This window comes from Drosophila melanogaster, chromosome 2L (assembly GCF_000001215.4).
Source record: "Drosophila melanogaster chromosome 2L".
In the NCBI taxonomy this organism is placed as follows: Eukaryota; Metazoa; Arthropoda; class Insecta; order Diptera; family Drosophilidae; genus Drosophila; species Drosophila melanogaster.
The window spans coordinates 3,862,127-3,886,793 of record NT_033779.5 but is presented as its reverse complement, the minus strand read 5'-3'; the positions used below and the strand labels follow the sequence as shown (position 1 = coordinate 3,886,793).

Genomic DNA, 24,667 nt, shown 5'->3' with positions numbered 1-24,667 from the left:
AAACTAAGCTCTTATTAAAGCTTCTTGTTTGTCATATGTTTTTTGGCCCGAGGACATCAGTTAATTAAATTTTAACGACCACGCAGCAGGCAAATAAAAACTATTTTAGACAAAAGATGTCATTTTAAACTATTGATAGAATATGCAAAGTGTTTAAAACCATTTAAAGATTTCGGATAATGCCCATTGTTTTGTGAAATCTGATAAAACAATAGTGCATCGAGTTGGCATAAAGCACTTATGCGTTAATGAACAAAATGCAAAAATCGCATTGCCAAGGGAATAGAAGTGCAAAAATTAAGTTTAAATAAAGTCCACCACATTTACCCTTTAAAATTGCCAATCTACACGTTTTGTTGGCCCCCACTTGTAGCCATATGTGTGCTCCAGAAAGTGGTCCTTCAGCCCAAAAAAAAAAAAAGGAAAAAAACGGAACAGGGAGACCTGTCTAAAAGCTTGTCCCTTTTTTTGGTGGAGATTGTTGCTTATTCCGGCTCTGCGCCAATTTCAAAGGTAAACACGAGGCGCACATAAGTGCTTGTCAAACTGTAGTTTTGAGTGTTTGTTGCTCCTCTCGAAATTGAAGTACCCTTTGCCCCTTGGGAGGTGATAGCAAATGAAAAAGGACCTACGCCTAAACACTTCTTTAAAATAAAAAAAATTTCAAATTTAAACAAAGTGTTTGATTTGTACAATTAAACAAAATATAAAGTAATTGTATGAAATGCGACTCTTACTTCTTTAGAACAAACTCATTTGAGCAAAGACAGCCGCTAGGAGAAAAGGTGTTGCCCTTGGACATGAATGCAAAGTTTTTTAATTAACTCATGTAGCAGCCATTCCATTTTCCCCTTTTCCGCAAGCAACTCTTTGTTTTCCGAACTGATCCGATCAGCGACGCTTTTGAAAACACAAAAAAAAAACGCGAGAAAATGCTTCGAAAAAAAAAAGATTGAATAAAAAAGAAGCAGGGACCCGAAAGTAATTATTGGCACATTTATGCAAGGACTCGTTTTCCTCTGCTCCCACATGATATTTTAAATACATAATTGCCCCCGAAACTCCCAGTACTTTCCGTCCCTGCCCAACAAAATCACCTAATTGCGTTGGCCCAACTCGCTCAGCTCGATAAACAAAAAATAAACAAAAGCGAGCATGGTTCGCTGCTTTTTCCGGCCTTCTGGCCCTCTCTGCCACATCGTACCCATGTACTCCATATAGCCCGGAAAAAAAACACTACGTACCAACACGAAAAAACATTTGTAAAAACTTAAAAATTTCAAACACGTCTTCATTGTTTACAAAATGTTGGCCGGAAGCTGGCGCTTCAGGCTCAGCTTCAGTTTCCTTTTCCCCGACTTCTTTACTTTTTTTTTGTTTTTTTTTTTTTTTTGATTCCCCATTGTGGCTCCGCAGGGAGGCACCGAAAATCCCAAAAAAAAGCAAGTTTAAATTTTAATTAAATCATGTTATATAGAATGATGCACGCGGGACTTATCCGCCAAATCGAAGAGCGGGCGGCAAATGGAGGCAGTCGGCCCAACCCACTTGGGTGCACAGTCAATGATGATGGGCCGTGATAAAGGCTCCACAGGGTCTACTCAATCCGAGTGGAGGGACCATAAAAATTTGCTACACAAAATCAAGGATACCGGCGAAGATTTAATGCACTAGAAAAATTATATGCTTACTTTTTGGGGGGGTGTACGCAATTTTTTATGAAGCTACGAACATGAATTTCGATTTAATGAATGTAAATCATTTGTATATTGGCATGATGCTGGGGATATTTCAGAGCTGGATGATTCTTAATGAAAGCAAGAAACAGAAAACCCTTATATACATAACTCATTTGAAAAGGCTTAATTAGTAATTAGGTATTAAGTATACCAGATTAAATTTAATTTTCAATGGGTTGAGTCTGCCTAGCACAGCTTACATAAATTTCATTACAATAAGTGTTGAGCACTTAAATTTAAAATGTGAATACAGGCACTCTTTAAGCTTTGCATTCTTGTTTTTTAATACCAAAACCACTCGGAGTTTCCATCGATTTACCCGCACCGCCAGCGAGAATGATAAATGTTTGGCAAATGTTTGCCGAACATTCTATAATTTAACCAGTAATTATGGGAAGTGACTTATGCGCTGGCAGGAATACATTTATCCTCAATTTTTCACTGATTTAAGCAGCACGGGAATTTTCTATACAAATTTATCCAGCTAATGCCATTGCCTCGTCATTCATTCATTCATTCTTTCGTTCGTTTTGCAGGAGTCACAGGACCTGCAGGACCTTTGGGGGCTACAACATCCTCGCCGTCGCTGGAAACGCAATCAACTGTTATAATTTCGTTTAAATCATCTCAAACACCTGTGCAGTCTCAAACGAATTCTGCAGCCTCCGAAAATGTTGAGGATGACACAGCGCCCCTGCCACTTCCACCGCCGCCCCCCGGCTTCGGTACGCCCACCACGCCCCTTTTGTCAAGCAATGTGCTGAAGAAGGTCGCCAGCTTCACGGTCGAGAAGTCTTCGGCGGGCAATAATAGCTCGAATCCTCCGAATTTGTGCCCCACCAGTGACGAGACCACCCTCTTGGCCACACCATGTTCTTCATCGCTGACGGTGGCAACCCTGCCGCCCGAAATCGCCGTGGGCGCAGCGGCGGGGGGCGTGGCCGGGGGTGCTGGTTCGCGACGCGGCTCATCTTATGTACCGGAAAAGTTAAGCTTCGCTGCATATGAAAAGTTCGAAGGTAAGTTTGCCAAAATATTCGTGCTTAAATACTCTGAAGTTGAGAGTTTCTAAGATTTTTAAACATATATTGTAATTTTGTGAGAGTGGATAACATGTCTACAATTAGATATATCTAGAGATTTTAATATAAATGCTTGAAATAGTCGGCTACATGGCAAAAAATATAAGTTTTTTCATAGCCAAAACCTTCTTCAATTTGCGCAATTCAATTTGTAGTTGATGCTGCTTTTCATTTCGTTCGCGGGAAAATCTTTTAGAGTATTAACCCAGAACTCTCGATTTTTGAGCTGAGCTTTATGCTTCAATCTGGGACTTCAGTGAAGCGATGCCAAAGGCAGGAATATCGAGGAAAACTAAAAATAAAGGGTGGGAAACGGATTTCGGCGGGGGAAATATAAAGGTAACCCCTGCGATTTCTGCGCATTTACTGTTTGCCTTTTGTGTCGTTTCTCGGGAAACATTTAATTTTATTTCCCTTTCCGTTTTTCTTTCCTTTCAGCATTTTTTTTTATTCTGCCGGTGTGCTCCACGTTTGATTGCGTTTGTTGTTTGCTTAAAGTTAACAATTAATTTGCCTGCTTCAGCTCCAGCAGACTTTTCGCCCCGCACCGCACCGCATCCAATTTTCCCTCGGAAAATCAGTCAAGAAAAGCAAGCCAAATCAAGTTGAATGATTGCATAATTGGGAAATTTTGTATGTAAATAGAGGAGAGGGCGAAACTTGCCAGGTTAACATTTTCGCAAGTGTTTGAAGTGCCTACGCATATAGATTCTATATTCGATTCTAGTTTCACCGCCTCACAGCCCGAAAATGTGTGGCATATTTTCGAGGAATGTCTTTAAATTCGTCTCCCAAGACTGAAAATCTGTGGAATTTTTGCACATGTAAGGAAATCTGTCTATACAGTAGTCGCTCAGTAATTAAACTTAATTTTAAAAATTAATATATCGCACTGATTATCTTCTAAGAGTTCTCAATATTGTTTAATTTACTGTGCAAAGTCGTTTCCATCGAATGCACACTGTAATTAACATAACTCTCGCCTAAAAGTTCCTAATTTCGTATATTTACTGTGAATAATATTCCTCTTGTCTCACATTGTTGCGAGTTTGAGAATTCCGGCTGCGAATTTTCAGCGCTCGGTCGAAACTATTTCCAAAAATCATCCGCACACCCAAAAATGGCAAAGTGAAAAGCCTGCAAACTTTTCGCTTCAAACACATCGCGGGCATTTTGGAGGCGCAGTTTTTGACACATGCCACGCCCATCGATGTGCGCGCGTGAGATGGTGATGGAGAGAGGAGGGGTGTCGGTGGGTGTTGTGTGGCACAAAAGGCGCTAATTGGTAAGCTCATCGTTGTCAGCCTTCCCGCTTTTCGCCACCCGGAGATCCTGATCCTCCGCCATCATCATCATCCTCATCCTCATCCACATCCACAACGCCCGTTGTCGTCTGCGGCAAATTAATGCAAACAAACATTTTAACGCCTCGCTGGGCAAACAAGCGAAGAAGAAGTGAAGCTGCAGCATCAGGGGGCTTGGAAAAAACGAGTGGGGCTGGTCACGCAATTTGCTGCACAGCGAGAAATTATGGCAAGCAATTTTTAGAAAATACTTTATATCAAAATACTTTGCTTGATTCATATTTTTCAAGAATTTATTCCCAAATGAAATCTTTTGCTTAATTGCAGACACTTGTTTTCTTTTCAAACTGAATTTATCTCTTTGGAAGTTTAAAAAATTTTTCTCTGTGCACCTCTTGCTTTTTCGCGTTTTCAGCGTCGACGTCATTGTCTCTGAAGTGGCCATCAATTCTTCGTGGCTTTTCGGAAAGATGGGATGGACTGGGAAAATTCGGGATGGACGGCAGATAACTGCTGAAGCTGTTTGTCGCGACTTTTCATCAGGCAACGTCCGTCGCCGCTCTTGGTCCAAAAATCTGATTTATATGCCCGACAACATCACGTTCGCCAGCTTCGCTCGGATGAAGTGATTCTGGCCGGGATGGGGGCCATCACTAGGATGGCAGAAAGGGGCGACTTTAAGGAGCTTTCCTGCCACCTAGTTATGGACAACAATGTTTTCGCCCAAAGCGTTATGAAATAATATTTTCAGCTTCTATATTGCTCAATTCCTTTACGCTAAAAACCTAGTAATAACCGGAATATTTGTAGTGAAAAGTTTAAATACTGCTAATATTACCTTAACACTTGTACTAGCCACTACTTTTGAACTTGAGAATTTACTAGCTAGTTATAGAAATCGAAGCTGAAAGTCGTTGCTCAGATGGTTAACTTCTACGTTTGTTCTAACAATTAATTTGAATTTTTAACCATGCCCTAACTAATGCTATACCTGGGTATCTTTGGAGTCGCTTTAACCCACTCCATGCGGCATCCTCAATGCTTCATTTCGCGTTCTGCCCTGTGGTTTTCTGGCATCGTTACGTTCTCATCCGTTTTGTTTGTCGGAATGAAGAAGCGAGCGCCACTCTGCCGTTGATGAATGCAACGCATGCATGCGTGAGGCGCCAAAAACCGCTGCTACCCATCGTGCCACCCACTTCTAACCCGCCCCAAGCTTCCACCAGCACCTTACACCGAAAAAAATGCGAATCTTTTTCAGAAAATACATATTATTTATGCAATAATTCTTCTGAAAAAAAGTAGAGTTCCACGTGCAACTAAGAAGTATTTTCCGCAAAAAAAATGGTTTAAAAAAAAACCAACTAAATTGTTTTTTCGGTGTACGTTTGTTGCATTCGCCTGGCAAGCAGTTATGCAAATTTGTTGTGCATCGTCGGTGGCGCAGTTTTCATCAAAACTCGAAACCCGTTTGCCACAACGCCGCTATGGTGCCAGCAATAAAGGCCAAGCTCAACAACAATAGAAAACAACGACATTTAGAGCAGGAGCAACAAAAACGGCCACCACACAAACACAGACAGCTACCTCCTGCTGATGAGGATGAGGATGTGGAGCAGATCCAGCTCCGGTGGCCAGCTAATCTGGCATTTCCTCCTGCTTTGCCCCACAGGACGATGCCATCCCATCATCTACATCGAAATGACGAAATCCCCTGCATCAACTTGGCATGTGGTGTATCTTAACTTGTAAATAAGGTGCTATCATCGTATGGATCTAATTGTCAAGTAAACATTTGAGGTTGATTGATTTTCACGTGCGTCACATAATTCTATCATTGCGTTCTATTTAATCGATTTGATTTTTTAACTATTCACATCAAGTTTGCAGACCTTATCAGTCGGCTTTTATTTGCTATCAACTAAAGAAGCACTTCAGCAAGCGGTAAGAGCTATTAAAAGATAGAGCCCTTGAAAAACCAAAACATATACAAATGTAAAGCACTTGTTTGAATCAGTTTAGTTTTTGTGGAAATTATACCCCGATGATTAACCAAAATAATGACTACGTCGAATTGGTGCAAAATGTCATGCTTCTCAGTTTGCGAAATGCGTAAATTTAGACACAATGATTCAATTGAAATCGTTTTAAGTTTATAAAAAAGACACCCTATCTAAAAAATTAACCATGACTGATTAAACCAGCGACCTTCTCAGGGCCGAATAGTATTACATTATTTGTCTAGTGTTCTCTCTATAGAACTGCAGTCTTATCGATACACTGAAAATATTGAAGTAGACTTAAGAAGTCAGTTTACTTTTGCCAAAAATATGTACATATATGATAATCAATAGCTTCGCCTATTAATTGATTTCAAAATTGAAGCAAAATTTATTAAACAAATTAATGTTGATATCATTTTTAATTTCTATTTTTAGTTTGCTCTGCCATGTATATTTATAGTCTGTATTCAGTGTGCTGATTGCTGAGAGTGTCGCAGTTGTCATGTTCAAGGCGTTGATAATGTTGATAAGTTCTAACAACCTTTCAATTTTTTTTTTGCGCTAATCACACAAAACACAGCCGTGAATTCGCGCAGGCAGTTTAAGTTTGATTTTAGACGAAGAAAGTTGTGCTAGCTATTTTGTTGTGAAAGACAATATATATATGTACATATATGTCCAGTGCTTTGAGCAACGTTTGGTGTTCCCTGCTGGCCAGGCAGCCATCGAAAGAGTGTGAATTTGCATCGGAAAGACTATGGCATTCGCAGGAGGATGTTGCCAATCTCTCGCCTTATTATCTTCAGCTAATGTCATTGGCCGCCCGGCGGGCGCAGAAAACTCGATTTTCCCGGGGAAAAGCGGAGCGGGAGGATGTCGCACCTGATGTCGCAGAAATTAGCCTACGCATCCAATGGATGCGCGTTGACCCGACCGTGATCCCGACCTCTGACCCAAAACATCTGCTCCTGCTGCTCCTGCAAACTGTTACCCACTCACACGCTGACAGCCAGCGTAAGTTTTATTTTGTTGTTTGGCCTCAGAAAGTTTGTTTGGTTGAGTGGAATGGGGGTGGGGTTTCCTTTTGTTATGCCAAAATCTATGAGACACTTAAATATTTTACACATCTTATGTTCTTAACAGCTGAACCGTTATTAAACAATAACCAAATGCATCACTTGAAAGTTAATTCTTTTTGCGACACTTATCTTATCGCGGCGTTAGTCACACGACTTTATAACTTTTGGTCAAGACAGACAGATGATTAAATTGATTTTGAGATATCAAAGTTACAAAATAAGATATTTTTTTTGGCAAGCAAATTCGTAGAGTATCTGTTTGGTGTGTCCACGTCGATAGGGATTATTTTCCGGCCAGTTTGCTGTCTGGCATTTTCACCAGAAAATTATTTATTCCACATTTTTTGGGCTTCTCCGCTTGGGAGTTACTTCAACCCAAAGCGTCGCCTACCCATAAATCTCATCGGTTGCGGGGCTCCAAGTTTTCTTTTATAAGAGAAAAACGAGTGAGTAAGTGGGACCAGCTGTGATCAAAGTTATTTCATTCAGTTACAACTGTTCTTTTTCTCTACTTTTCAGGTCAAATGCTAATAAAATGGCTAATCTCAACGATGCAAAGCAATCCGAAGAGTTCCAGCGGTGATGCTAATCAGGAATTATTTAATACACTGGCGTTGCAGTTCTGCAATAATCTCAAATATGTCGGCGTCCTTAAGCAGATCTCCAATGAGCACTTGGATTGCGGATTTAGCGTGAGTTCAATGCACTTTTATTCCCCGGAAATTGGTCATCTCTCTCAGGGGGGGGAGGGGGTGGGTAAGGGCACCTAGTTCCTAACTAAAGGGTGCTAACAGGGCGGAAGTTGCCACGGCTTGGCCGGAAATGATGACTGCGCGTTGGACAGCGGGTTTGGACGGGGCAAAAGGATGGATAATCTGGTTGAAGGGTTTGCAGATCAAGGGTGCGGCTAAACTAACTTTCAAGTCATTAGCGTTTCAGGAAAAACTATTGATAATGACTGTCGCTGTGACACTGTAAGAAAAATCATTCAAACCGGATATTTAAAATGCTAGAATGCACCATACCATTTATGCTTGATAAATGGCTTATTTGGACAGTATTACTTCAACACGAATCTCTGTAGAATTTAAAGTTTTTTGTAATCTGACAGCCTAAAAGTGGCTAATTCTGTCAGTGCTCTGATGGTTCCAAAATTGGCCCGAGGCCTGTTGGGCGCTGGAGCCCTTCAACTTATGGCCTTTATGCATAATGTTACTCATACGCAGCGTTGTCCAACTCGTCGTTGGCTCGTCGAAGTTACTGCGAAAAGTTGTGCTAAACTGAACCGCAAAGTTGTGCCCGGAAATTAGCAATTCCATTGCAAAAAAAAGAAAAAAAACAAGAGAGAAAGAAATAAAATAAAAGGCCAGACCCGGCCGTCGTTGCATTTTCATTTAACCGAGCTACAGCGGTTGTCCATCTAACCCTGTCCCGGCCACGCCCCCAATGCGCCCTCGCCTGCAAGTGTCAGAACTTGTTAAAACTTTACAGTCGGCAGCCGTCAACTATCAAAAGCCAAGTTCTCTTTGCTAGCATTAACAATTTTACGCTTTCGCTGTTGATTTTGTTGTTTTGCTGCATGCGAAATTATGAAACCAAAACTGGACACTGCGAGAAAATGCTGCGCTCGGTATGGAGATAGTTCAGTATTTGGCTTAAAATGTTTGCGACCTTTTTTCTTTTGCAGTGTATTGTGAAATGCGAGCCCTCTAATATCACGCTGGTGGAATACCAACTTCCTTTTTATCCACTCGTTCTTTGTCCAACTCTTTGGCAACCATCTGGCGATGGTCATCTTCATCTGCCGGGCCTAATGGACTCCATAATAGTTGGCTATATCATCGGGCATAGTTTAGCCGGCCATTTACCATTTACCATTTACCATTTAGCATTTAGTACTGCTCTTGACCAGAAAGCTAAATAAACAAGCAGTTTGGGAAAAAGGCGGAAGGCTTTAATTGCCCAACAGCAGAAAGAGGCCCAAGAAGCTGGTGGCCCCATTTCCATTTCGAGGGCTGTAAACCGAGACCCAGTTAAGTGTTATTAGACAAGCGACAGCAGGAACAACACAAGCGACAGAAACAACACAAATGACAGAAACAACGACAACAACCGGCGAACAAGCAAGTAACAACCAAGAGCGTACAACAACCAAAAAGCCACCGCAAATAATGAAGCACTAGATATAGCCCTCAAATTAGTTTAGGCCAAAAGTTTTAGCCACAGCAGCTTAACCTCAAATCCCAGAGAGGCCCAAACACAAGATAGCACACAAACATATACATATATAGCCAAAAATGTGGGCGGGAAAATCGAGAATGGGGGGCGGCAGACGACACCGTTAAGTGATTTTCTATGTGATGATACTTGAGCTCAAGATTATGATATCACGAATTTTCTTCAACTGGCTGCCAAGTAGATATATTTATATATATATATCTGTAGTATATTTGTATGTCCAACGACGTCTCCGATGTCTCTGGAATTTGTTCGAACTTTTTGGGCAATAGGCCAGCTCACCAGGGAGCAAAAGTGGGGTAAAGGCTGTGTCAAAGGTTCGGTGTTCGACTTTAACTTTGGCTGGGATTTCACTTTGTACAGTACTTAGTCGCTATGTGGGCTTAGAACCTGTTGTTTCATTCACTGATAAGAATATTCAGAGAATCAGAGAATCGACTGCTACTGCATACTTTTAGATACACTTATACATAGTTTCCTAATCCTTTGCCCATTTGGTTATTTTCCCTGTGCTTACTGTACCCTTAGATACAATTTTTCTTTTTACCACAGTCCCTTCTGTTTTCCCGTATTATTATTGTTGCTGCAGCTCATTGAAAGTTTGTGCGTTTTTATTACTCGCAGTCGAAAGTTTTTCCCATTCCAATCGACTGGTATTATTCTTTAGGTTCAGCCGGAACAAACCAAACTTTGATGCAGAAATGAGCAAACTGGATTTGAATGTGCAATGTGTAACTACTAAGAGTTTGTGTCTATTGCCTTGTTAGTTTGCGTGTGTGTGCGTACGCGTGTTGGATTGTTTATACATACATTGTATTTTAGATATATCCATATATATGCCAGATGTATAGAGTGGCTGATGGGATTAGAGTGAATGGAATCGATGATGATGTTGCTGGTAATTAAGTGGGAATTGGGAAACAACCAAACTGTATCACAGGCCGAAATTGTGTTTTAATCTCTTATTAAGTGGTAAAACCAAATAAATAACTTCCTATTGTTATTTGGTGTAATCCTCTTCAAACTGTAGCATGATTTTGTTGCTTATTTCATGTGGCAAACAGAGCAAATCCTTTAGCTATTGGGCACAGTTTTTTACCAACTCGACCAACTACTAATACCAAAAACAAAACAAATACTCAGCACTTTGCGTACTTTTTCGCACATTTTCATGTGGGTTCTTATGGTTAGGTTTTGGTTTATTTTTTCATTTTTTAGTTTTGGAGATGTTGGGTTGCACTCCTCCAGCTGGCTTGTGGGTTTCTTGGGTTACTCGGTTCTTTAAAATGTGCAAACAACATGCAAATCGCTGGCAAACACTTGGGCACAAATGGTGTAAAGTGCGATAAACTTGACTCTGACCGAGCCACTCCTTAAGGATAAACTCCTTACTGGGTATATTGGATATGGTGTCGGGACAGGATGTTGCACACCATTTGCATTTGTCAAGTTCTTAGATCTCTGATTGATTAACAAAACGTAACTGCCTGAACGTGTAAGTGCGTATCTATGAGTTTTATTAAGCATAATTAAACTGCTATTTTCATTTTACTCGTTTCCAATGGAGTTGGGAGTCTTTCAGAGATTATTAAAACATAATTTCAAAATGCACTTTCCATATATTTTACCCGCTGTGCAATGTATTACAAGTTGCTATACTAATGTTGACACCATTTTCCTTCAAGACTTGACAACAAGAAAAGACAATTCCCGCAGTGGGACTAAAAAGTCGCCATCAAAATCAAAGGAGTTTTGCCATGCACAGAAAGTACAGGAACATGGCAGAAAATAAAGCGAACTTAGGCCAACTTAGGTGCTTTTAAGTTTACTCGCTTGTCGCACACTCGAGACCACTTGCCGTCTCTTTCTCCGCGCTAGCAGCTGTCTCTTTCCCTTACTTACTGTCCCCCTTGACTGGCAATTAGAAATTATTGGATGTATATGTGGGGAATTGGAAGTAAAATATAAAATTGATATTATCTAAATCAAAAGGGTCTCATTTGGGTTGCTTAGTATTAATAAAGTGTTTTCTTCTTCAATATTCAGCCCTATGAAATGTACCAATGGACGCACACGGAGCAGCCAACCACCTCATTGCCCCTGACCCCTGGCAAGCTGGACAAGGTGGCGGCTTGGCCATTTTCCAGCACACCATCCGGTATTCGAGCGCTGGAGTCCGCATCGCTGGCGTCCTTGGGAGCAGGTGGGGTGGCGGGTTCTTTGGCAACCATTGCCACCGCATCCACAGCCTCATCGGACAATCAGAAAACCCTGCAGCAGATCCTCAAGAAGCGTCTACTCAACTGCACGACCTTGGCCGAAGTTCATGCGGTGGTAAACGAGCTGCTGAGCAGCGTGGATGAACCACCGCGTCGTCCATCGAAGAGATGTGTGAATCTCACGGAGCTGCTGAACGCCAGTGAGGCTACCGTTTATGAATACAACAAGACTGGAGCGGAGGGCTGTGTGAAGAGCTTTACGGATGCGGAAACCCAAACGGAAAGCGAGGATTGCGAGGGCACCTGCAAGTGCGGCCAATCCTCGACGAAAGTGTCCGATAACGAAAGTGCAAAGGAAGATGGGGAAAAGCCCCACGCCGTTGCCCCGCCGCCTCCGCCACCTCCTCCGCCGCTGCACGCCTTTGTTGCGCCGCCTCCTCCTCCTCCACCACCACCACCACCTCCTCCGCCACTGGCCAACTATGGAGCACCACCACCGCCGCCACCTCCGCCTCCGGGCAGTGGTAGTGCCCCGCCGCCACCTCCACCCGCACCCATTGAAGGCGGCGGCGGCATACCGCCTCCACCACCGCCCATGAGTGCATCCCCCTCCAAGACGACAATCTCACCCGCTCCACTGCCCGATCCCGCCGAGGGCAATTGGTTCCATCGCACAAATAGTGAGTGAGCCGAAAAATATAACTACAGTCGTATAATAACTAATATTTTTCTAGCCATGCGCAAGAGTGCAGTTAACCCGCCGAAGCCAATGCGTCCTTTATATTGGACACGGATAGTGACGAGTGCGCCGCCTGCGCCACGCCCCCCATCGGTGGCCAATTCCACGGACAGCACGGAGAACAGCGGGAGCTCACCCGATGAGCCTCCGGCTGCGAATGGTGCAGATGCTCCGCCCACAGCGCCACCGGCCACCAAGGAGATCTGGACGGAGATCGAGGAAACGCCATTGGATAATATCGATGAGTTCACGGAACTCTTTTCCCGCCAAGCCATTGCGCCCGTTAGCAAGCCCAAGGAGCTGAAGGTCAAGCGAGCCAAGTCCATCAAGGTACTCGATCCGGAGAGATCGCGAAATGTGGGCATAATCTGGCGGAGTTTACATGTGCCGTCCAGCGAAATCGAGCATGCTATCTACCACATAGACACATCGGTGGTCAGTTTGGAGGCGCTGCAGCACATGAGCAACATTCAGGCGACAGAGGATGAGCTGCAGAGAATCAAGGAGGCAGCCGGCGGCGATATTCCGCTCGATCATCCCGAACAGTTCCTGCTGGACATATCCCTAATTTCCATGGCCAGCGAGAGGATTTCCTGCATTGTCTTTCAGGCGGAATTCGAGGAGTCCGTAACGCTGTTGTTTCGAAAGCTGGAAACGGTGTCCCAGCTATCGCAGCAATTGATCGAGAGCGAGGATTTGAAGCTGGTCTTCTCCATCATCCTTACGCTGGGCAACTATATGAACGGTGGCAACCGGCAGCGCGGACAAGCGGATGGCTTCAATCTGGATATTCTGGGCAAGCTTAAGGATGTCAAGTCCAAGGAATCGCACACCACCTTGCTCCATTTCATTGTGCGCACCTACATTGCGCAGCGGCGAAAGGAGGGAGTGCATCCCCTGGAGATCCGCTTGCCCATCCCAGAGCCAGCCGATGTGGAGAGAGCCGCACAAATGGACTTCGAGGAGGTGCAGCAGCAGATCTTCGATCTCAACAAGAAGTTCTTGGGTCAGTTTAGAGCGATCATTTCCATTGCCATCACTTAGCTAATCCATGATATTGCTCTTCAGGTTGCAAGAGAACGACGGCCAAAGTTTTGGCCGCCTCGCGTCCCGAGATCATGGAGCCCTTCAAGTCCAAAATGGAGGAGTTTGTGGAGGGGGCGGACAAATCGATGGCCAAGCTGCATCAATCCCTTGACGAGTGTCGCGATCTCTTTTTGGAGACCATGCGCTTCTACCACTTCTCACCCAAAGCCTGCACCCTAACGTTGGCCCAGTGCACGCCCGACCAGTTCTTCGAGTACTGGACGAATTTCACCAATGATTTCAAGGACATTTGGAAGAAGGAGATCACCAGTCTCCTGAATGAATTGTAAGCAATAGCAGCAGTCAACTTACCACTTACCCAGCGGGATTACCCAGTTTTTTTTTACACATTTTCAGAATGAAGAAATCGAAGCAGGCCCAAATCGAATCGCGTCGCAACGTATCCACCAAGGTGGAGAAGTCCGGACGGATTTCGCTGAAGGAGCGCATGCTGATGAGGCGTAGCAAGAACTAGTTGCCTCAATTGAATATATTTTGTATTTATAGTTGCTTTTTATTACACCATTGCTCAGCAAACTTCTCGTTACATGGATGTAGTCTCCACTAATTGTTAAGTCACCAATTTGTATAAACTCCTTAAATGCAGGCGCTGTGGCTCTACAAATAAAATGTGCTCTTGCTATTAACATTGCGCGTTTACTCGGACGAGTGTTCTTTTAGTGTTCGAATCGTTTCGCGACGGTTATAATTCACAAACTTTTGGCACTTTATTCAAAAATAGAATTTATCACTTTGCCTAGGGATTGTACAACACTGCTTGCTAGTGCTGTGTGTGGCATGGCTTGAGACCTATCGCTAAGCATTTTTATAGAGTGCTATCGATAGTGACACGACTTGTGCTGCCTCACATCACTAGCCCAACAGCTGTTTGTACACAAAACAAGTCAAAAGTTGAGCAATTTTAATTTAATTGGCAATTTGCACAGAAATCATATTGAAAGCTGCACAATGCACCGATCACACCCGAGTATCAGTCGTCGCAAGCATCTCATGAAGGAGATGATGGAGGACGACTACGCGCTGCCCACAGAAACTCAGCAGATTGCGCGGGTCATCAGCAGTCGGGGCAACAATCTCCACGAGGTGGAGACCGTGGACGAAACGTTCCTTGGTGAGTGGATGAATAAAGTCGAGGAAAACTCCATGGTTAGTTAATTTTGAACTAGCTATTGCCGGGTATACTAGATTTTTTGAAAAGTATGTCACAGGCAGAAGGAAGCGATGGAACCATACCAAGCATATATATTCTTGAACAGGATCAATATCCCAATCGATCTGGCCATGTCCTTCCGTTCGTCCGTATATCTTCGTCCGTCCGTCTGAACGTCTCGATAAAGACATGTTGAGATAGCCCATCCCAACTCATTTCATGTTGATACTTAATAATGAATTTGTATCCTTCTGACCCTTTTAGTTTCGATGCCCAACAAATTCCGCAAGAGCATGTGGGTGAAACGTGGCGACTTTCTGCTGGTCGAACCGATTGAGGAGGGCGATAAAGTCAAAGCCGAGATTTGCAAAATACTCACACCCGAACATATAAAGGAATACACAAAAGCTGCAATTTGGCCGGATAAATTCACAAAGAAACCTGTACAGGAGGAAGCCACCAGCCAAAACAAAGACGACTCCGATTTCGAGGATGATCTCCTGCCCAATACAAATCGGCCTGTAAATCGCGATTCCTCCGACGAAGAGGAAGATGAGGAAACATCCAGCGAAGAGGACTGAACGATGTACAAACACACACATAGTTAGGTTATTTACAAATTTGTCAAACTTAATTAAAAAAAAACTGTTGGTTAATGCTGGTGTTGTTTTTGAACAAAATCTGCCCGCAATCAAGAACACCTTTTGTGCTTTACAAAAATTTGTATTTACGATTTGTTCATACTATTGTTAAGTCTTCCACCATCGCTGCATCTCAGGAATGTAACAAAGTAATGTGTTTGTGAATGCTGGTGCTACTTCTAAGTTCTCGTAACCGATCTAATATTGTTGCAAAAGCTACACAAAAGCCTAAGAAAGGAATTAATAAGCGCTGAGATCGACCCTTAAAGCGTTTATACTCCTCATTTATTAACTGGGATTTGTTCATGGATCTTTATCAAGATTTTCCGAGTCTTCTTGGGTCTCCTTCAGGTCGACATCATTCAATTCATCGATTTTGGGACAAGCCAGAGCAGCTTCGTGCTTGGATTCTAGGGCCAAGGTTGAGGGCCTTGTTTTGGTGAATGGAAAATTGGTGAGGTCCTCTATTTGCGGCGTGTGTACGGCAATGAGGTCCGTCTGAGTGGAGCTGCAATCAATGATCTCGGCCTGCTTCTTAATAGCGTCCTGCGGCAGATTGCACACCATTGTGAGGCAGTTGACGATGGTTCCAATCGAGCTTTGCAGCATTTGAACCTGATCGGTGAGCATGGTGCATCTTTTCGCCAAATCATTTACCACGGCGGCTGAATTTTGATCGAGACTCAGGTGGCCAGACCCTCCGCCATTGGAGTCCTCGCCCTGTTCCGCAGCAGCAGGTATTCCCTTGGGATCCACCTCCATGGTGGACACCTTTTTCCACAGCGCATTGATGGCCTGCATCTGCAGCTGCTGAATCTTTCGCTCGTTCTCGAGCTGGGCCTTCGTAAGTAGCATATCCTTGCCGAGTTGTCTGAGGAATGCGACAGATAGAGCATTAGAAAGTTGCGATATATGTTGCCTAAAACGAGACCACCTACTCGATATACTCCTGTGTGCGTCGTCGCTGCAATCGCTCGGCTATGTCCTTGTTGGTCTTCTTGCGTGTGTGATAGCCTCGCCACATCTTTTGGATGGTAACGGCCGAGGACTCTGTCACGTGCTCGATCAGCCGATCCTGGCAGTTCAGGTTGTTGTCCACCTGCTGCTTCAGCTGCTCCTGATGCATCTGCTGTTGCTTCTGAGCGGCCATCTTCCGGATTGCTCTCAGTTTCTCTATGTTGATTTGCTCGCCGTCGTCGTCGGTGCTGAAGCCACCGCTATCGGCCAAAACAGCCGATTGCTGGAGTTTCTCCGGTGCCTGCATGTTGTCCGCGCTGCACTTATTGGCCATCCTCCGTGGACTGCTCGTAGGGCTTTGGTTCCTCTTCAGTTGTGGACTTCGCACTCTTGGCAAGTTCAGTTTGTTGTCTGTAGTGTAAATGTGTATGTATGTTTTAGAAATCTGTGTCGTTTTAAAAGTCTAGAGTAACAACTACTGGCTACCTTTATTTTTGTTGATCTTGGTCTTGTGCAGCTGAGGGTTCAGTGCCGTAACCGTAACTCTTTGGGCCACAGCGGCGGGACAGACATCCGGGCTCATCAGAGTCTCCGGAACTGGGACCATTTTCGAGGCAGCCGCCAATGGACCACCAGATGGGGTTTGACTGATGAACGTTTGATCTGTGGAATTGTTGTTTACTATTAACATCATTTTCCACTCTTGCATTGAATATATTTTAATTGTCATACCATTGTAGGGATTGGGTGTTATATTCCGTGGCGTGGACTCCGTGGAATTGTATGTCTTGGTGGTCACGCTGCTGGACATTCCGCTGCCGGCCAAACTAAAGCCTTCGCCATCGTTTTTAATGTTCTCAATGAGCGAAATGCTCATTTGCAGCGAATGATTCGTAGATCCATTGTCGCTAACAATGCTATTGTTGCTGCTGTTCCCGTGATAGCTATTCACCATGGACTCCGGTGATCCCTGGCGGCCACTCAAGCGGGAGACTTTAAATCGAAGACAGAAAAATATAAGTTATATGAAAAAGCATAGATAGGGAGTTAATAACTTACATCTGGGCGACTGAATGCGACTCGTGGGCTTCTTGCGATGGGATGAGGGCGAAGTGCTGGCAGAACTATTTGCGTTATCCATGATCTCTTCCTGCAGCTGCCGCTGATGGTGTTGCGCCTTGCTGAGGATCAGCCGGAGTTTCCTATCGTTTTCATTTTCCAGCGCCTTGCCCACCAGCGGGCACACAGAACTTAGGTATTTTGCCAAGCCCTGCTGCTCGCCCACACGGAACTGGCGACCACGTCCCTGGCTATACAGCCATTCGGCCTTAAGACTCTCAATAGGATCGACCACAAAGCCATCGATGTACTTGAGGCTCATGCACCAGTTTAAAACAAAAGGTCGGTAATCAAAGCCACTGCAAGAGATGTTACATTTTAAGCGCAATCCATATGATCCATTAAGCTAACTCACTCCAAACTGTTGATCATGGTCACACAGGGATTATCCGCAATGGAAATGCTCAGCAAGTTGCTCAGATGCGACAGCGTACAGATCTCGTTGAGATCGTTGATGCTATTCTTGGCCAACGTTAGGGTTTCCAGTGAGGTGGGCAAACACTTGTCGCACTGCCTCAGATGCGTCAAGCGATTTCCGTGCAAATATAGCTCCTTGAGATTGCGCAAATAGGACATATCCGAAATGCTGCCAATGCTATTATCCGCCAGATTCAGGCACTCCAGATTGACATTCGTGTTCAGATGCTCGATGGTCTTGATGTTATTCCCCTCCAGATTCAGAACGCGCAGATGGATGCATTCCTTCAGGCCCTCGATAGAGAGTATGCCATTGAAGGACAGATTCAGTTCACGCAGGCAATGCAGCCGGCAGACGCCATACATGCGCAGCAATTGATTTCTGGCCAAGGAGAGCTGAAATATTTGAATTTCTGTTAATTAGGAACTTGTTTCTTTTCGCAGAACGTTGCAAGTCACCGTTTCAATTTTGAGATACGAGTCTATGTTGTCGATCTTCTGCAGCTCGTTCTCGTCCAGGATGAGCTGCCGTATGCTGTGCGCATCGTCCTGCTTGGGCACCTTCTTCAGCTTTTGCTTGGACAAGTTCAGGACGTGCTTCTCCTCGCCACTTTCGTCGCCTGTTTGGGTTAACAAAGCACAGTGGGTAGAAACTAAGGTTTACCACTTCATACTTATTATGCATTAAACACAATATCAGAATTATGTAAAACAAAAAGCCCAAAAAGGAAATACATAATGCAAGCTTCACTGTATACGTGTGCATGTTACAAAATTGATGACTTCATCGAGGGGTCCGCACTTTTCAAGAAGTTGGAGAGGAGGTCAGGGCGCAGGTGCGTCCTTTTTAGCCAGGACCTCGAAGCCCCCGGCCCGCTGAACATTAACCCCAACTCCCCAAAAGCAGACTGCAAATTCCCATACAGTCAGCACGCAAATCCCAATCCCCGCAAATCATATTATTAGTTACTAATATATAGTGCCCATTCTTGCATAGAACTGGCTTCTTACCACTCATTTTTCTGATTGGCAGGCCGAAATTCCAACGCTGCGGTCAATTTTTTTTTAATCAGCAGATACTTAGCGAAAAATCAATGGGCCACTCTTTTTTCCACGCAGTTTCAGATTGGCAATTTCCCAAGTGTGCAGCTCAGCTGTTCCACTTGCAGTCCTTTGGTTTCAAGCCGGGTTTATAATTCAGTCCACGCCATGATTTGCAAACTTAATTTTTATTTTAGCGCCGTGCAATACAGTGAATTTTTGTTTATTGTTATTATACTACGTCTATCGATAATTGGAGGCGTGATGTCGTTATCGGCAGCTTGAAAACTCAAGACTGCGCCGCTAGTTATCGATTGCACTTCCTTAGACTTATCGCAACTGCCAAAGCCCGCGTAGTTCAAAAAGCTTAGTACTGTGCTGAGCAATTACCCAATAAGAAAACCGATACTCTTTACAGTTTACAGTGTTCGCATAAAGAATAAATAATAAGAACTAAATTTAAATAAAATATTTATTTTCATAATTTTTTTAAACACCCCGTAGTGTTTTATATTTACTGAAATGACGTGTGATCCAATTTCTAGCTGGATGCCAAAACAGGCTATTGCCACCAAAGACGATCGAAGTTAAGTGAATTTACTGAGCGGATACAATTCCGGAGCACATCTGCACGGGATGCTGGCACAGCTGTGAGCTGGTAACGGAAACGGGAATGGAAATGGCAATGGCAATGGAAGAAGCAATGGTGATAGTGCTGATAGTTCGGTTCAATTTCAGGACTTGATCTCGATGCAGGCATCCGGAATCGGCGCCACCTCGCAGCCCTCCTGGACAACGGGCTTAAGTATGGCCAGCGTGGTGGCACCGTCCAAGACCTCATCCTTTCGCACGTGCAGCATATCGATCTCGGTAAGTGCAACATTTGGTTCCTAGATAAGAAATATGACTTGAAAATGGACTACAGAAGCGGTACGGAAGGGGAAATTCAATTGAATTGAATTGATCGTTCACCTTTTCCATGGCGGCGTCCGACACCTGTAAATGGTATTTGTCCCGGCAATAGCGCGACAGCAAGGCAATGCCCATTTCCCTATTCTTGGCGTACTTCGTCTCCCAGGCGTCCAGCAGGCGATTATAGTACCGGGCATTCTCGACATAGCGCAGATATACATGTGTGCCGGCGGTGGGGAAGATCCGTTCCAGCGGCTGACACCTGGCCAGCTCGTCCTCGGCAACGATCAGGCAACGGACATCGTCCGGCAGTAGATTGTCCAGTATGGTATCAACGTACTCCTCCCGGAATTCGATGCTCCGATTGGTGTACTGGTTATGTTTGCGGACCTCCTCTGCAGTCAGGCAGGTGGTGAAGATGCGTTTGTCATGGCACAACGGACCGGTCAGATTAAGCTCCTCCAGGATGTCCGCCTGCTGACGTTCGTTCAGCTTAGGCGGCACCTGATATAGAGCCGTATTCAGCACGGCCTGAATGAGCGGACCCTTCACGTGCAGATCCAGTGGCAATTCCGAATGCAACGACGGCGATATATTTATCTCCAACAGCCAGGGCACTAGATTCTCATCCAGGAGCACATCGAAGCCAAACAACTCGAAGCAATTGTAGCGAAAGTTCACATTCTGGCGGTACATGCGATTCAATCCCGATTCCCCGCTCACGATGCCCTTGATGACCAGATTCCGTAGCGTGGCCCACAGGCGCTTAGTGTTCACGCCACGATTCTCCAGGCAGGACCACAGCGATTGAAGCGTCCACTTGTGGCCCTGGCAGGCATTGAAATCCTCGTTCTTCGCATAGTTCTGCGAGAACTTGTTGATGCTGTAGTTGGTCAGGTGCATGCAGCGCTCGTCCAGATTGCTCAGCTCCGAGCTGTACTTAACGGACGCGAAACGCGCCAGTCCATCCTTGTACATATAGATGCGGAGTGGGTTGATCGAGGTCAGTACCACATACAGACGCATATCGAACTTATTGTCGTTGATCAACAGCGGACGTTCAATGTATCTGAAGTGGGGTTTAGGGTTAGGGAAGATTTTTAAAGAAGACGAAGTTATGGGCACCCACTTCTGAACCACCAGAGGACGATCTTTGGGAAATTGGCTCCACTTGTTCACAATGCGTATGCCCGTGCCTCGGGCACTCGCCGGCGGCTTAACAATCCACTTGGTCAGCTTCGAGGCATTTTTGGGCCACACCTGACGCAGGCTCTCCAGATCGTCTGGCATAATGTAGGATCTGTTAAAGAAGATATCGAGTAAAATAATAGAAATTCAAAGTTATATTTTCGCAGTGCTCACTTTTGCATAAAGCCAAACTCCTTCTTGCCGAACTTCTTCATATTGTTGTAGATGCTGCGCCACATGGTGTCTTTTCTACCGATGCGGAACGATCCGGGTATATGGTTGTACTTCTGGTGCGATCGAATGGTCCTAAACCCGGGGCTCTTCATGTGCTTCTCCCACACGGCCATCCAGTCGGTGGTGTCTGCAACAAAGTTTTTTGAAACAATTAGATGGGGTTTAAACCACAGTAATCATACGACGACCCACTCTTGATGATGCGGAAGCCCGAATTGAGCACCACTCGCTTGACAATCTTCGGCATCACGGGGCTGAGTTTCCATTTGAGCACTCGATGCAATGCTGCCGGCATTGGAGGACCCTTGTCCGCGTGGGACGTAAAGTTCAGGTACGGCGGAACGTGCGGGAAGAGACTGGGCGAGAGTATGGCCTCCGGACGGAAATAGACAGACGCCTCCGAGTCCGTGGTGCGCACAGATTCCTTCGATGGTGTCTTTTGCGGCAGCAATCGAGTGTGCTTGCTCTGGCGCGTCTCCGTGTTGTCCTCCTCCAGAAAGAATGGCGTGCCCACATACTCCTCCTCCGAGTCTGAATCGTCGTAGTAGTTAATGTCGTCGATGGCTGCAAATGTAGTGAGCATAAGAAGATTCCTCTTGAATAAATCACTTATATTTCCCTACCTGCGCACGGATCATCTTCGTGCTTCCTGTCGTTATCGTGTCCGGCTCCCTTGTTCAGTGAGACGCCCACATAGGACGCGACGTGATCTCCTCCGGAAATCCGCGGGCTATGGAACTGCGGCTGGCTGTTCTGTGGCGCATTGGCGTACAGCGAGGCGTAGAGACTCGTTTCCAAAGCGGTGGCCGCCGACTTGGTCAGCCCGTTTTGGGTGAGGAGTCTGCTCTTCTCCTCCTGTTGCTGCGTGCTCAGCATGCTGCTGCCGTGGAACGAGTTCACCACAATCTTGCTGGGCGGCGACGGCTTAAGCGTCTGGGTGCTTGGGCAGGACATGTTCGACGGCGGTACCTTGGCCTGAATGGGCGGACTGTGGGCGGAGCGCTTGGGTCCGTTGCCATTCGCGGCTGAATTGCCAGCCGTGTGCTTGGCGAAGGCCTCCTCCCTTGCGCGCTTCAATAGCATCTGATCGGTTAGTGGAGCGGATGCGGAAACGGAAACACACAACATGGAAAGGAAGGGGCGAAAGCGACATAGGTTATTCAGACATGCTCGTTAGTGGGGTTTTATAAACGGAGAGATATTAAATTATGTGGTTGATAGGAATCAAGAGATATCTCGATTAGTCATTGAACATGATAATGCATATCGTATTATTAAGCATAGAGATGTTAAAGATGTTAAATTAATTAAATGACAAACGTAGAAATACTTTCAAAGAGGCAACGCTAAATAAATAAATAAAGACACAGAAAGTGATTTCCCCCGATGATTACAGAGATACAAACAAATAGTCAGGAGTCGCGCTCACCTGGACTTTCTTGTACGGTTCCGATTGGAGCACACTGTTGGCCACGACGGGAACATTTGAGGGCGTGGCGGCTACCTTGGGTGTGGAGCTGTTGGGCGGCGTTCCACGGATGATGATGCGCTGCGCGCCTACCTTAGAGCCACCGCCTCCTCCTCCTAAGTTGGCCACCTTCTCCGGCGTCAGCCGTTTGCGCGGCGAGGGCGGTGATCTTTGCTTTTGACCAGGCGGCGAGTAGCGAGCCGAGACGGAATCGGATGCTGTGGCTCCAGCCGCGGATCCTCCGCCGGCCGAGCTGCGATGCTGCGGGGTGCTGGACTGGACGATTCTGCCATGATTTCGATTCGGGGCGGCCAGGTGCGGCTGCAGGTGGTGCGATGAGGCGGGCACGTGATTGTGATGGGCCAGCTTCTTGCACATGACCATCTTGTCCTTGTACAGCTCCACCTCCTCCAGCCACGATTCGTGGAAGTCGAGTATCTCGATGCCCTTGCCGCTGCGCTGGTGTCCCTGATTGTGATGATTCTGCTGGTTCTGCCGTCCCGTCAGGCTGTGGTTCTCCTTGGCGGCAGTACCAGATCGGGCCGACGTTGTCCTCTTCTCGGTCATCTGAGCCATATTGAGTTCACAAGTAATTTGGATAACTGCAAGTGATTAAAACAGGTATAAAAACAGGATTTATTTCATTGAATATTTGTCGTTTGGAATTATTATTTGGAAATGTTTCAATTTTCACTTTAAGATTCCGCTATTTTTTAAACAATGATTCGGTTAGTTGAAAGCACTGTTTTTCTTCTATTTAAGAAACTCTTATTTTATTGAACGAACACCTGCAATGCTGTTGACTGCACCTGCTCCGAATTCCCCAAAAATAGGGAGAACTATTTCGGTCTCGTGCTGGTCGAATTCGAAAATTGGGTTTTCGAATGGGTTCAAGGTGGCTGATTTTGTCTTTATTTTAATTGACGGTGGTTCAGGTTATTACTTCACCACTCGGGCGGTATTTGTGTGCGCGGCGGCGTGTCAATGGATGGCTATTTTCGAAAACTCATGGCACAGCCAAGATCATCCAAGGAAAATAGAAAAACAAAAACAAAAGAGAGCGAGAAAAATACAGAATGCGGGGCACACTTCGTTCATCGATTGCAAATCGATCAATAGCAACGAGATGCGTGCCAAAAAAAGAGGAGCAGACAAAAATAAACAAGACTTTCGCCTTCAATGAACACGCACTGCAATATTCAAAAACTTCAATTGGCGCGCAGATCGCGCTATCGTTATCGTTCTTGTTGTTGTTTCCGACAGCCGGCTTTTGCTGCACTTGTGTTAGTGGGTGTGTGTGCGTGCAAGGGTGGGTGCGTGTGCAGACTTACCGTAATACTTTTTTTTACATACGCACAACAAATTTAGTTTAATTACACAAACAAACCGAGAACTATAAGACAGCTATCGACTCGAGTACTCGATTTGAAAAGTATTCCATATGTACATGTCCCACTCGGGATTTTTGTTTGTGTTTCAAGCAGGGATGGGAAAAATTTACGAGCCAGGTCTCGATACCAATCGATAATATTTGAAAAAAGAATATTTTCATCGTAACAAGTCACAGGTCGGAGTTTGTAAATATCGATATTGTTATTTTATTTATTATCTGTTGGCAACGCTGTTTCTTGGCGGACAATTTAAATATAATCAAAAACAATGTGTCATTCCAAAAATGGGATTTACATTGCCAGTAAATTTTGTTTCCGATTAAAAACTCTTATTATCCAGGAATTCCATATATTATACTAGATATTTAAATCTTATGAAATAACAATTCTTTTAAGTAACTAAATTCAAAGTTTCGGTCGAAACAAAATATTTATTTTACAAAAACAGTTTCAAAGCGTATGTGTTCAATAAATAACAATATAAAATTCCATAAAAATCTTAAAAATAATAGTCAGCTATTAAGGTAAATACATAATATAAATCTATTATTTATTTAAGCAAATGTATACCACAACATAAATAATGCTGCTAATGGGAGTGATTAATTAGAAGGCAATAAAATAAAGTTAAGAAGTTCA

General features: G+C 44.6%; 4 protein-coding genes across 16 annotated transcripts in view; 2 read left to right on the top strand and 2 right to left on the bottom strand.

Moving 5' to 3' along the window:
• Positions 1-14,148, top strand: part of capu (cappuccino) — a 30,215-nt gene extending 16,067 nt beyond the window's left edge. For 8 of the 9 annotated variants that reach the window (NM_164565.2, NM_001144311.2, NM_001144312.2 and 5 more), the window contains 6 exons: positions 2,276-2,758; positions 7,727-7,899; positions 11,492-12,344; positions 12,399-13,409; positions 13,472-13,775; positions 13,847-14,134. In NM_164565.2, coding sequence (NP_722950.2) covers positions 2,276-2,758; positions 7,727-7,899; positions 11,492-12,344; positions 12,399-13,409; positions 13,472-13,775; positions 13,847-13,964 — 2,942 coding nt within the window. In that variant the 3' untranslated portion in view covers positions 13,965-14,134. Of the gene's footprint in view, positions 1-2,275; positions 2,759-6,726; positions 7,143-7,726; positions 7,900-11,491; positions 12,345-12,398; positions 13,410-13,471; positions 13,776-13,846 lie in introns of those variants that run through there. The other variant, NM_001144313.2, reaches the window with a different exon arrangement.
• Positions 14,149-14,335: 187 nt separating this feature from the next.
• CG31957 (uncharacterized protein) lies at positions 14,336-15,523 on the top strand. 2 transcript variants are annotated; one of them, NM_001273082.1, is made up of 2 exons: positions 14,336-14,621; positions 14,925-15,523. In NM_001273082.1, the coding sequence occupies exons 1-2, from the start codon at positions 14,459-14,461 to the stop codon at positions 15,239-15,241; spliced, it is 480 nt and encodes a 159-aa protein (NP_001260011.1). In that variant the 5' UTR covers positions 14,336-14,458; the 3' UTR covers positions 15,242-15,523. The 2 variants fall into 2 exon arrangements, with proteins under 2 accessions (NP_001260011.1, NP_722949.1); NM_164564.3 differs by having other exon boundaries at positions 14,925-15,314.
• On the bottom strand, positions 15,369-19,097 carry Cep97 (Centrosomal protein 97kDa). 2 transcript variants are annotated; one of them, NM_134967.4, is made up of 8 exons: positions 18,806-19,097; positions 18,254-18,414; positions 17,733-18,190; positions 17,318-17,676; positions 16,991-17,251; positions 16,745-16,921; positions 16,240-16,669; positions 15,369-16,172 (listed from the first exon to the last, which is right to left on the bottom strand). In NM_134967.4, the coding sequence occupies exons 1-8, from the start codon at positions 18,810-18,812 to the stop codon at positions 15,605-15,607; spliced, it is 2,421 nt and encodes an 806-aa protein (NP_608811.2). In that variant the 5' UTR covers positions 18,813-19,097; the 3' UTR covers positions 15,369-15,604. The 2 variants fall into 2 exon arrangements, with proteins under 2 accessions (NP_608811.2, NP_001162867.1); NM_001169396.1 differs by lacking the exons at positions 16,745-16,921; positions 16,991-17,251; positions 17,318-17,676; ... (1 more) ...; positions 18,254-18,414; positions 18,806-19,097 and having other exon boundaries at positions 16,240-16,704.
• A 189-nt stretch (positions 19,098-19,286) lies between these two features.
• TTLL4B (Tubulin tyrosine ligase-like 4B) lies at positions 19,287-24,126 on the bottom strand. Of its 3 annotated transcripts, none has more exons than NM_164562.2 (8): positions 23,969-24,126; positions 22,599-23,239; positions 21,793-22,252; positions 21,362-21,733; positions 21,110-21,296; positions 20,877-21,047; positions 19,808-20,816; positions 19,287-19,725 (listed from the first exon to the last, which is right to left on the bottom strand). In NM_164562.2, the coding sequence occupies exons 2-8, from the start codon at positions 23,211-23,213 to the stop codon at positions 19,570-19,572; spliced, it is 2,970 nt and encodes a 989-aa protein (NP_722946.1). In that variant the 5' UTR covers positions 23,214-23,239; positions 23,969-24,126; the 3' UTR covers positions 19,287-19,569. The 3 variants fall into 3 exon arrangements, with proteins under 3 accessions (NP_722946.1, NP_001260010.1, NP_608810.1); NM_001273081.2 differs by lacking the exon at positions 23,969-24,126 and adding an exon at positions 23,426-23,664; NM_134966.3 differs by having other exon boundaries at positions 19,290-20,816.
• Between the last annotated feature and the right edge of the window lie 541 nt (positions 24,127-24,667).